We start from the raw sequence: 13,241 nt of genomic DNA on the forward strand, positions 1-13,241 counted from the left end.
AAACTATGAATTACTTATAGCTGTCTCTGCATATCAAAGGAAATTCTCTCATCATTTACTCACCCCCATGCAATACCAGATGTGTTTGACTTTCTTCCTTCTGCTGAAAACAAACTAAGATTTTTGGAAGAATATTTCAGCTCTGTAGGTCCAAACAATGCAAGTGAATGGTGGCCAGAACTTTGAAGGTCCAAAAAGCACATTAAGGCAGCATAAAAGTAATCCATATTCTCCAGTGGTTAAATCTATATCTTCAGAAATGATATGATAGGTGTAGGTGAGAAACAGATAAATATTTAAGTCATTTTTTCCTATAAATTCTCCTACCTTAACAGTAGGTGGTGATATGCATGAAGAACGCAAATCGCCTAAATCAAAAGAAGAAGAATGTGGAAGTGAATGTAAAAGTGGAGACTTATATTAAAAAGGACTTAAAGATTGTTCTGTTTCTCACCCACACCTATTATATCGCTTATGAACAAATGGATTAAACCACTGGAGTCGTATGGATCACTTTTATGCGGTCTTTAGTGTTGTTTGGAGCTACAAAGTTCTGGTCACCATTCACTTGCATTGTATGAACCTACAGAGCTGAGATATTCTGCAAAAAATCTTTCTGGGATGGCACGAGGATTAGTTAAAGATGAGAGAATTTTCATTTTTGGGTGAACTATCCCTTTAAGCTGGGAAAGGAGAAACGTCCTGGTTACTTGCGTAACCTCCGTTCCCTGATGGAGGGAACGAGACATTGTGTCGATGTAGTGACACTAGGGGTCACCCTTGGGAGCCCGAAACACCTCTGGTCTTTGAAAAAAGGCCAATGAAAATTGGCGAGTGGTATTTGCATACCACTCCCCCGAACATACGGGTATAAAAGGAGCTGGTATGCAACCACTCATTCAGGTTTTGTGCTGAGGAGCAGAGACAAGGTCCTGGCCATTTCAGCGAGTAGTCCAGCGTTGTGGCAGGAGGGACACAACGTCTCGTTCCCTCCATCAGGGAAGGGAGGTTACGCAAGTAACCAGGACATTCCCTATCTGTCACTCACTCGACGTTGTGTCGATATAGTGACACTAGGGGTCCCTATACGAAACGCCACAACTGGCTGAACTGTGTTACGTGAACTGGCGGTGTGTGATGGGTAGACCACTGTGTGCCTCGTAGCCAGCGCACCAGGCCGACACGTAACCTCCCCCAACGCTGTTATGAGTGTCGAACGGCCCTTCGGGGACAAGTTGACTGCCCAAAAGATAGAGCCAGGCTAGCCCAGTCGTGGCCTCTTATCCTCTCTTTTTTTTCTCTCCCCAAAAAAAGAGTGAAATTTAACCGACTGGGGTCAACGGGGGGGGGGGGGGGGGGGTGGTCACTCCCAAGGGGAAGACACCATGGAGACCACACCCTGCCCGGGGGGGGGGTATTTTGAGTGGAAATATGTCACATGGTCTTGCCAAGCTTTGTCGGAAGTATGTCATGTGGTAAGTATGTCTGTAGGTCCTACACTACAGGGGAGGAGTTTCTACAAACATGGTGACTGGGGCAGAGGGGCCTATGCAATTAGGTTCAATGGGGGAAACGCATCTTTGCCAGCTGTGTGCCAGCGCGTCTATACCGAGAGGTGCCTCGGTCAGGGCATACCAGAGCGGGCAATGGGAGGATTCTTGGGAAGCGAACAGGTCTACCTGTGCCTGCCCAAATCGACTCCAAATCAGCTGGACCACCTGAGGGTGAAGACTTCACTCTCCCCTGAGGGTAACCTGTCGTAACAGTGCATCCACTGCAGTGTTGAGGTCACCCAGGATGTGAGTGGCTCGCAGCAACTTGAGGTGCTGCTGACTCCAGAGGAGGAGACGGCGGGTGAGTTGTGACATACAATGGGAGCGTAAACCGCCTTGACGGTTGATGTATGCCACCGCTGCCGTGTTGTCTGTCCGAACTAACACATGCTTGCCCTGGATCAACGGCCGAAACCTCCGCAGGGCGAGCAGAATTGCCAACAACTTGAGGCAGTTGATGTGCCAACGCAGCCGCGGGCCCGTCCAGGAGCCGGCGGCTGCGTGCCAAATGCATACAGCGCCCCAGCCCGTTTTGGAGGCATCTGTTGTAACCACAATGCACCTGGAGACCTGCTCTAGGGGAACACCTGCCCGTAGAAATGTGAGGTCAGTCCAAGGGCTGAAGAGGCTGTGACAGACCGGCATGATGGCCACACGATGTGTCCCGTGGCGCTATGCCCATCTCGGGACTCAATTCTGGAGCCAGCGCTGAAGCGGTCTCATATGCATCAACCCGAGCGGAGTGGCCACCGCTGAGGATGCCATATGCCCCAGAAGCCTCTGAAACAGTTTCAGTGGAACCGCTGTCTTCCGTCTGAATGCCTTCAAACAGGCCAGCACCGACTGTGTGCGCTCGTTCGTGAGACGCACCATCATCGAGACTGAGTCCAACTCCAAGCCGAGAAAAGAGATGCTCTGAACTGGGAGGAGCTTGCTCTTTCCCCAGCTGACCTGAAGCCCTAGTCGGCTGAGGTGTGAGAGCACCAGGTCCCTGTGTGCACATAACACATCCCGAGAGTGAGCTAGGATTAGCCAATTGTCAAGATAGTTGAGGAATGCGACTGCCCACTTCCCTTAATGGGCAAGGTCTGCCTCTGCGACCTTCGTGAAGATGCGAGGGGACAAGGACAGGCCGAAAGGGAGGACCTTGTACTGATACGCCCGACCCTCGAATGCAAACCGCAGGAAGGGTCTGTGTCGAGGTTGTAGAATCGAGACGTGGATGTACGCGTCCTTTAGGTCTACCGCCGCGAACCAATCTTGATGCCGGACGCTCGCTAGAATGCATTTTTGCGTCAGCATCTTGAACGGGAGTCTGTGTAAAGCCCGGTTCAGTACTCGCAGGTCCAAGATTGGCCACAACCCACCGCCTTTCTTTGGTACAATGAAGTAGGGGCTGTAAAACGTCTTGGCCGGAGGGACAGGCTCTATCGCACCCTTCCGTAGGTGGGTAGCGATTTCCACGTGCAAGGTAGCGGCGTTCTCGCCTCTCAACCGAGGTGAAGTGGACACCGCTGAACCTGGGCGGACGCCTGGCGAACTGAATCATGTAGCCGAGTCGGATGGTCCGGACCAGCCATCACGACGGGTTGGAAAGCGCAAGCCACGCGTCCAAGCTCCGGGCAAGGGGAACCAAGGGGACAATCTCGTCGGACGTACCGGCGGGTGGGGCCTCATGGCGGTGCGGAGCTTGAGGTGCCACGTTGTGTCGTGGCTGTGCTGAGTTCAGGGACATCAAAGCACTTACCTGGCTCCTTGTGACCACCCCCAGAACAGCCTGGGACGGGGGAGGAAGAGGCCTGTCCTTGTGACCCGTGGAGACCGTCACATTGGGGGCAGATTTGTGCCACAGCTGGGCACGTAGGGGCGGGGAGACCGCCGCTGGAGCGCCAAACCTGCCAAAATGGAATGGTGGATGGTAGTCGTAATGACGGCCGTGTGCACCAGGTATGTGACCCAGGGAACAAGGAAACCGCTCTTTTGCTGAACTCTTGGGTTCCGCAGCCAATTGGGCATGCGGCGAAATTAAATGAAAAGGCAACAAAAGATTCTCCTCCAGGCCCTCCAATGGGGGATGGAGTGGTCTGCTTACCAGCTCCAGAGCAGCGGGTTTCCTCGTCCCTGGGTTGCCCGACTCAGGGGCGCTTCGAAGCCTTTCTCGGGTTCTTGGCGGCCGGCCGTGAGACGGGTGGCATCTGCTTCCTGTGGTGGGCTCCACGCCGGGTGCAGTCACCCCAGGAGGATGCCCTTGGCGACGAGTAGACAGGGTGCGGGATCTTGAGCCATGCCGGGGCAGGATGTGCTGGATAGCTTCCGTCTGCTGCTTCACCGCCGAGAACTGTTGGGCAAAGTCCTCAACGGTGTCGCCAAACAGGCCAACCTGGGAAATGGGGGCGCCAAGGAACCATGCCTTGTCGGCGTCTCCCATCTCGACCAGGTTGAGCCAAAGGTGGCCCTCCTGGACCACCAAGGTGGACATCGCCTGCCCGAGAGACCACGCCGTGACCTTCGTCGCCTGGAGAACGTGGTCGGTCGCCGAGCGCAGCTCCAGCATCAATCCTGGGGCGGAACTACCCTTGTGCAGTTCCTTTAGCACCTTGGCTTGATGGACTTGCAGGAGAGCCATGGCGTGCAGGATGGAGGCGGCTTGTCCAGCGGCACCGTAGGCTTTGGCCATCAGGGACGACGTAAACCTACAGGCCTTGGACGGGAGCTTTTCGCCTTATCCACCGGGGGGATCGCCGAATAGCCCTTGGCTGCCCCACCATTGAGGGTAGTGAGGGCGGGGGAGCTGAAAGATCAGGACCAGGCAGTAAATGGTGCCTCCCACGACCTTGTCAGCTCCTCGTGCACTTCCGGGAAGAAAGGAACTGGGACGGGGCGGGGCATGGCTGTGAGCGGCGCCGCGAGCCCAGGAACCAATCATCAAGCCATGAGGGTTCAGGGGAGAGCAGAGGGTTCCACTCTAGCCCGACGCTTGTGGCTGCCCGGGAAAGCATGTCCGTCATCTCCGCATCAGCCTATGACTGGGCGACCATACCCGAGAGGGGGAGCCCAGCTGAGGCTTCCACGTCTGACTGGACGAGCCCGCTCTCCGATGCTGCGCTCGAGAGCTCATCACCTCCGAACAAGAGGTTGAACTTGCTGTGAGACGAGCCGCTGGACTCATCCGGAAGCCCGATTGGGGCAGACAAGCGTGCTAGGGAATGGGAGGTCCATGGGGGGATATCTGGCGGAGGTGGTCCCACTGGGGTCCCCAAATCGCCCCCAGTGCTAGCCGCACTGGCCTCATACCCGTAGGTAGAAGGACCGGGGCAGGGAGCCGCTGGGGTGAGTACATGACCCATCCACGAACGCTGTCTCCATGTGGGCAGCGCCCAGACACAAAAGACAGCGATCGTGACCGTCAGAAGGCGAGAGATAACGACCGCAACCAGGAGTAACACACAAACGGAAAGGCATCTTTAAAAAGACGCGTCTTTAAAAAGACATCCGTGTGTGCCGCTCTTTTAGAGAAATATACTCTTTTTTGGAATATACTCTTTTATTTCTGCCGAAGCACCCAGGGGCATTCTCTGCAGTGCACCAGTGCAGAGGGGGGGAGAAGCTGCTGAAATGCGCCATCAGATCCAGCAGAGGTAATTCAGCCGTGGGAATTCAGCTCAGTGAGCATCAACCGTTCGGCTCTGAAGAGAAAATCTGACTTGAGTGGTTGCATACCAGCTCTTTTTATACCCGTATGTTCGGGGGAGTGGTATGCAAATTTTTTTTCATTGGCCTTTTTTCAAAGACCAGAGGTGTTTCGGGCTCCAAAGAGTGACCCCTAGTGTCACTACATCGACACAACGTCGAGTGAGTGACAGATAGGGAACAAATTATATAGCAGCTTTGAAAATCTCCAACAATTTCAAAATCCTTTTCTGGTAAAACATAGTGAACAAAATATGCATAAACATGCAAACATGCAAAAGCATTTTTACATTTCCATGTGGGCATAGGTGTGTGTGTTTTTGATTATTCTTAGGTTTAATTGTTTAATTAAACCTAAGAACGCTGTGCACTGTGCTCTAAAAATGGAGTATGAGGGTTTAATTAACAAGTTTCGATGCTTTCTGGAGGTAGAAAATTATGGAAGCACACCCACAATATGTCAACAACTATGACCATTTCAAAACCATCTCACTCTGCAACAATTCATGCCTTTGCTGCTGTGCACAGGAGCTCACAGTCTTTCAGTCTATTTTTATAATGCAGAGCTTTTAATTGTGCTTACGTAAGACTATACATTATGTACTCATTCATGGAGGCACCTCTCATTGTTTTGCCGACAATTTTTGTAATGCATTTTATCATGTGCTTACATGAAAGGTTTGCCATTCACTCAAAACTGTTTCTATTCATATTAATAACCAAAAAGTAGTATTATACAATGTCCATACTACACCTATTATTTTATTATAATGAATTACAATGGCAAAAGCAATAGCAATGTATAATTACAACCAGACCCACAAAATGACAAATTAAATTTACCTTTAGCAACTCTGGGTCAATGCCCTTAATTTTAGGTGCAGGAATAGGAGGTAAAAAGATCACCATCAACCTGTAGAAACAAATCAGCAAATTGTATTAAATTAATTTCATTATGTGTGTGTGTAATTGTCTATCTTTCCAGTGGTTCTGTTGTTATTGCAGGGCTTATCATATTACGGACAACCCCCAATTTTTTATGTAAGGAATAATTGACAACGGATCGTTGAATTATCGAAAAATAATGCACACCCGAGGTGGTAATGCAGTCATGACGCACAACTCGGGTGTGCATTATGTAAGGAATAATTGACTCCGGACCATTGAATTATTGAAAAATAATGCACAGCCGAGGTAATATACAGTCACGACGCACACCTCGGGTGTGCATTTTGTAAGGAATAATTGATTCTGGACCATTGAATTATTGAAAAATAATGCACACCCGAGGTGGTAATGCAGTCACGAAGCGCAGACTGTTGCACCTTGGGTGTGCATTATTTTTCAATAATTCAATGGGCCGGAGTCAATTATTTTGCTTATGTCATGGTTACCACACCTTAATACACTGTTTGGGTTTTACCTCAAGACATTTTCTAGTTTTCGTCCCTAAAACACTCTTGTGAGTGGAACTATTTCTTCCACCACGGATTTAGCATCTTGCTTTGAAACAGTCTGAGCCTTTGAAAACGTCACTTTGAACTAGCAACGGAGGATGGCGAGGCTTGCGTTGCTTTACTCGAGGATTTACTGGAGTAATAAGGTAGTGCGTTTGTGCATGTGTGTGTGAGTTTGTGTGTGAGTTTGTTTTGAGGGATTGAGAGAGAGAAGCTCATAAACTGAGATCGCTTCTGGAATTACCTTTTTTCGTTGCAGCTCACGTCAGAAGTATCATCGCTTCAAATTCGGCAAGACGTAATTTCATGCACTTCTGAGCAGCAGCGAGTGTCGCCATTTTTGTATATAGCTTCTCTGATGTAAACTGTAACAACTGTTTATAACCCTACTGAGATGCAGGTGTGAGCTGATATGACAGCTCTGTTTTTCACTCAAGAGTAAGTGTGTGCGTAATGCATATAGTGTATGTGTGTCCACGTGTGTTAGAGCTTAAAAGAGGTGGTGGGGGGAGCGCAAGGGTGTTTCCCACAGATATTTCAGATAATATAGAAACCAGGGGCGGGCTGGCCATCGGGAGCACCGGGCATTTTCCCGGTGGGCTGCTGGGTAATTTGGGCCGGACTGCTGCTGTGCAAGTTCTGGCCCGTCCTACAGGCAATATAGGCAATATAGGCCCGTAACAGAGCAAGATTTCAATAAAGTTAGTAAGGTCAAAACAATACAATGGCTTTTATTTTGAAATCACGTAATGACTTTTATTTTAAAGTCACTCATACAGTGGCGTGGTTTCCATATGCGCGTACATACTCCGTAACTCTCATGGACTTCATTATTTGACATACAAATCACAATAATGGTGACAACCAAAAACAACATATTAAGTATGAGCTCAGAATAATCACAAAATGACAAATAACTGCAAGTTACAACAAATACATTAACAGCAGTGTAAATAAAATCGGCAAACAGTAAAGCTATGAGCAGTACATAGTCATTTGCATAATTTATTCATACCGCAAAGCATTACTGGTAGCAGAAATGCAGCTTGCGGAATAATGCTCACACCTGATAAAAATGCAGAAAATAGTCATGAAAAATATTACTTTGTGGCTATTTGAGTCTTTGAGGCTTACTTTGGTTAAAGGATAGCAGAAACAGCACTTGTCAATGCATAGGGCTTTTCACTTTTTCTCAAGAATAATCTGGGGAAGGAATTAAAACACTGCAGATATAAAGACGCAACAAATTCACATAGAGGGAAAATATGAGCAATTAGTCTGCAAAATATCTGCAAAGATCTACACTGTAAGAGGTATGTTTATTTTATTTTTTTACATATATTTATATTTGTTTATATTTATGTATGTACATATTCTGGCCAACGATGTTTTATTAATTGTTTTTTTCTAAACATTTACACATAGTTATGTGGGTAACTGACATGACATCTTTAGCATTGTCATCAGTGTTCTGCTGTGTGACACTCTCTTCATTAACTATTTTAAACAACATTTTGTGATCTTGTACAGCTATACATATATAATATATTATTATTATACTTGTTGTTTCCACAACCTCATATTAACTAAGACAATAGTTTATTTGCACTTGAAAGGTGATTAAGACCTTTAAAAACTTTGAAGAAATGCTGACTTGTCACAGCACCTAAAATACACACATTCCCTTGTACTTTCATGTACATTTTAACCTAACATATGTATGTTGGGAAAAAAGTTTTCTGACATGTTATTTGTCTGAAATATAAAGTGCTTATTTTTAGTGCTTACACTAAAAAATCCACGCATCACATTTACAGTGGTTTTATATGTTTTAAAGTTATGAAAATTTTTGCACTGCTGGGATCCGTTTTCATGACTATCAGTCAACAGAATTTTTTTCTTTTTTTTTTTCTTTTACAAAAATCTGAAATTGAGTCGGAAAATGAAATCAATGAGCCAGTTTGTTATGGTGTGGTGTGGTGTGTTGCAGGCCGGGTTTGGTGGGCCGCTCTGTGCCAGAAAGTCCAGGGCCACTTTTTAGTCCCAGTCCGACCCTGATAGAAACTGTTGTATTGATCAAGTGTATCTAGCTTTGATACAGCTCAATCCTTCGTTGCTAGTTCGAAAACGTCACTTTAGAACTATCAATGGAGGATGCGCTGCTTTTCAGCATTGGAGTAAAAAGGTAGTGCATGCGGGGGTGTGTGTGTGTGTACGTGTGTGTTTATTTATGTGAGTGAGCGTGTGTAAGTGTGGGTGATACGAGGAGCACGAGGGCGCTTTTTAACTGAAATTGAAATAAATGTAGGATATTGTTGACATTGTTTGACGTTCTTAACCGATTTACTTTAACCACTGTCTTTGTTTTAATTGGTTATTTTGTTGTGGTAGCCTGTAGGGCTCTTTGAAATAACTGAAATAATTTGGCAAAGTGATATGGAACCGTTATGCGGTCAAGACCTGGAACTACTTCATAGCAGTGCATTTCCTTGAAAAAGTATTGCACACCTTAGAACATCCGTCAACCAATCAGAATCAAGCATTCAACAGACCTGTGGTATAATACCTAACTACTAACAATAAGGGGTTGTCAGTAATATCACGAAAATGTGCATAATTGTCGCATAAAATAAAAATAATGCACAAATGTACAATAATATAGTAGATTCATTTTATAACTTATTAAAAATATATAATTTCTTTTTTCTTTTGATTTTTGGCTGTAATATGAGCTAGACATTTCATTGTGAGATTCATCCTTGAAGGGATAGTTCACCCAAAAATAAAATTCTGTAATTATTACTCATGTAAAGGTAATTCCAAACATGTATGACTTTGCTTCCTCTGTGGGTAACACTTTACAATAAGGTTGTATTCAAAAACATTAGTTAACTACATTATTTAACATGACCTAATAATGAACAATACTTTTATAGTACTTATTAATCTGGGTTAATGTTTATTTCAACCAGGGGTTGCGTTATTCAAACATTATCCGTCATTTACCGATTTTTTGAAACATTGATGGATAATTCCAAATGCTGTCCATCATTTTGACAGATATAAAAAACAAAGAAAAGAAAACCATTGAACCTAGTGCATCAGTCTTTACTTCTCTCTCTCTCACTCTCCTGCTGTGTGTGCCCTTTTTATTGCCTGGTATGAAAGATGCATTTCGGGTGATCCGATCACAAGTGGACTGGCACCATCGCCATACCTGGTAATTTAAGTTTCTTGACTGCTTGTGTTGGGATTTCGAGTGGAGGGTCTCCGATTTAAAAACTGTATAAATAAATCATTGGGTCAGTGTGTTACTACATGATTATAAAGTGCAAAAACATATGAGAACAAAAAGAAAGTGCAGAAAAAGTGGCGCATCCAACTACTTATTATAGCCAACTTGCATTTAATTTAAGTGCAAACATGATCTTTAGAGCAGAATACTTTTAGTGACGCAAATGTATTAACTGAGCTTCAGATGTGTGTGCGTCTCATCTGTGCCACTTTATGTTGATATCAGGCACACTGAAAGAGCACTGAACTTGTGCCTGTATGTATGCACTTTTTTAAATTTTCCAATCGGATGGTTATTTCCTCTAAAGCCACACATAACAGGCAAAGTTTTAAAAACTTGTAGCTAAGCGGTTGATTGACAGGTAGAACTTTTTTTTTAGCACAAACTCTGATTTGAACATATACTAATATATATAAAAAAAAGTTGTGTACATTAACATTAGTTAATTCAGAAAAACTAACATGAACTAACGATGACAATTGTGTTTACAGTGTATTAATAAACATTAACCAAGATTGATTAATGTTTTAAATAATTCTTGTTCATTGTTATTTCATGATACCTAATGCATTAAGTAATGTTAACAAATAGAACCTTAATTTAAAGTGTTGCCCTTCCGTGGAACACTAAACGAGGTGTTAGGAATAATGTTTAGGACTTACAACCTCAGTCACCAGTAACTTTGACAACAGAATATTCATTTTTGGGTGAACTATCCCTTTAAGGTGATTAAAGAAATCCAGTCATAATATTTCAGTCATGAGCTTCTCTCACCTCTGCTGCTGGGAGAAGATGAAAAGGATAAGAAGGATCATCACCCCTACCACTCCAAAAATCAGCACTAATGTTGTTGGGAACATAGATTCTGTGTAAAAAGACAGGAAAAAAGTAGTCTTTCCTTACTCTGGAGCAATTGGTTTAATTGATTTATGATGGTTCAGTCAGACAGCTTGGTCCACCTTGTACAAACAAAAGGTCAATTTCTTGGCACCAGCTTACCTTTGATTGGTATCTGTGCCACATGCATAATGATGCTGTCGCTGAATTCGCCAAAGTTATCAAAGGCTGACATCTTGCAGCGCACTCGAACTTCATACTCTTTGTCAGTGTGCAGGCCATAGATAGACTGCTGTGTGCCACTCTCCAGGTCCAGCTGCAATAAAAGAGGAGGAAAAGTAAATAAGAGAACAAACAAGAAAAAACCAAAGGACTGAGCAATAAACTGGCATTTGTGGGTTATAATAGTGGTTCTAAACAGGTTTTGTGTCAGGGACAAGATTTTACATTGGACATCAAGTGGCGTAATCTTACAAAGGTAAACTAAAATGTTATTCAGATCAAACATTTAAATTTTTAAACATTACCAAGAAATGTATAGGTCCAGCAATATGCAAAATTATTTACCATACAAGGTCAAAAATATAAAATAAATAAATATCCTTAAAATTCAACACTAAAATGTATTAATATTAACATGAAATGCAAAGGTCCAGCAATGTGAAAAATTATTAAAGGAATATTCCGGGTTCAATACAAGTTAAGCGCAGTATAATAAAGCTCATAATATTGATTACAACAAAAATGTAATTTGACTCATCCATCCTTTTCTTAAAAAGGTTACAGGCACTTACAATGGAAGTGAATGCGACCAATGTTTGAAAGGCTTAAAGGCAGAAATGTGAAGCATATAATTTTATAAAAACACTTACATTAATTATTCTTTTAAAACTCATGTGTTTTTTGAGCTGTAAAGTTGTTTAAATCGTCATTTTTACAGTTGTTTTAGGGTTTGTTGTATGTCGTCTGGCAACAAAGTTGTAAGCTTGGCTATAACTTTACACAGAAAAGGTTAGTATGTGATTTTATCAAACTAAAATCACGTTAACACGCATATTGTTTATGTCTTGTGGCTATACTTTTGCAATGGTATTTTAATGTTTACTGTTTGGCCCCATTCACTTCCATTGTAAGTGCCTTACTGTAACCCAGATTTTTGATGTTTTTTTAAATAAAAGGAGGGGCAAGTCACAATTAATTTTTGTGGTAATCAATATTGCCACTTGTAACTTGTATTGAACTTGGAATATTCCTTTAATATGATCTACAGTAGGCTGAAGAGTAAAATGTACAAGTTTTTAATAGATGCTCATTTTATGTATATGAAAATCAATGGGCCTCTTGTGGATTTGGCTTCATTTTGCTTACCGTGTCAAAGTTTTATTATTTTAATTTACTGTCTATTTCATTTTCTTATTATTTATTTTATTGTTTTAATAAAGAATTTTCCTCGCTGTCTGTGACACTATCAGAATGGGCCTGTTACCCATTTTTGGGTTGTGAAGGAACTTGCGATCCATCAGTTTTATATTTACTCAGAGAGACAATCGAATATCAAAAAGTACCATACATTTTCTCCAAACGTAGCTTTGCAGAAGCTAAACGAGTAACTGTCCAGAATCTCACTAAAAATACCCCTAAATGTTTATAACTGTGAAAATCTCATGGGGGACACCAGAAAGGTAATGTACATGTCTGTGACCTCAGCAAAAGGGCTACAGGAATAAACTACAACAGCGAAACACTCCCCTCTAATCTATTCAGGCCTGCCAACATACGGCAGTGATTTAACATGTGGCTCAGTGTGGTTTTGCTTATGTCTGCTCAGTCTGGGCAGGACCGCTGGGCAGGCCAAGGGAAAGCGGATGTCCGGGAGTGTAATCTGAGAGGGCTCCTGAAGATCTTGCCAGATACAAAACTCCCAAAGCAGCAAGCCTGAATGAGAGAGCACATCTAACTGTGCTCTTGACCAGTGATCATTTTAGAAAGGGTAGGCAAATACTGGCTCATAATGTGTCTCCAACACAAAATCATGTTTCTCAAAATACAATAAACATATAAAAACTGAGAGAACAAGTCTAAAGTGTGTTCTCCACCGCAATGCCTGGAAGTCCACCAAGACAGCAAAACAGCTAACAAACACCACAGTGTTATTTTGCAACATAGATTTTCAAGGTTTACATTCTTTTATGTCCATCGATGGCAATAAAGACTCACTTTTAAAAGAAAGGTTCACCCAAAATTATAATATATTAGCATATTCTACAGCATTATCATTTACTCACCCTTGTGTCATTCCAAACCCACATGACTTTCTCTCCTTATTAGAACACAAATGGTGAATTTTTTAAGAATTTCCTGGTCCCTTTTTTCATTAAAGTGAATGGGGACTGGGGTTGTTATGCTTCT

General features: G+C 43.5%; 1 protein-coding gene across 1 annotated transcript in view; it reads right to left on the reverse strand.

The window, feature by feature from the left end:
• ghra (growth hormone receptor a) overlaps positions 1-13,241 on the reverse strand; it is a 79,157-nt gene that overhangs the window by 6,046 nt on the left and 59,870 nt on the right. The window contains exons 6-8 of the mRNA XM_051653420.1: positions 10,995-11,148; positions 10,770-10,860; positions 6,087-6,156 (exon numbers count right to left, since the gene is read on the reverse strand). Of these exons, the coding sequence (XP_051509380.1) occupies positions 6,087-6,156; positions 10,770-10,860; positions 10,995-11,148 (315 nt within the window). The remainder of the gene's footprint in view (positions 1-6,086; positions 6,157-10,769; positions 10,861-10,994; positions 11,149-13,241) is intronic.

Source organism: Myxocyprinus asiaticus, chromosome 24 (assembly GCF_019703515.2).
Source record: "Myxocyprinus asiaticus isolate MX2 ecotype Aquarium Trade chromosome 24, UBuf_Myxa_2, whole genome shotgun sequence".
NCBI lineage: Eukaryota > Metazoa > Chordata > Actinopteri > Cypriniformes > Catostomidae > Myxocyprinus > Myxocyprinus asiaticus.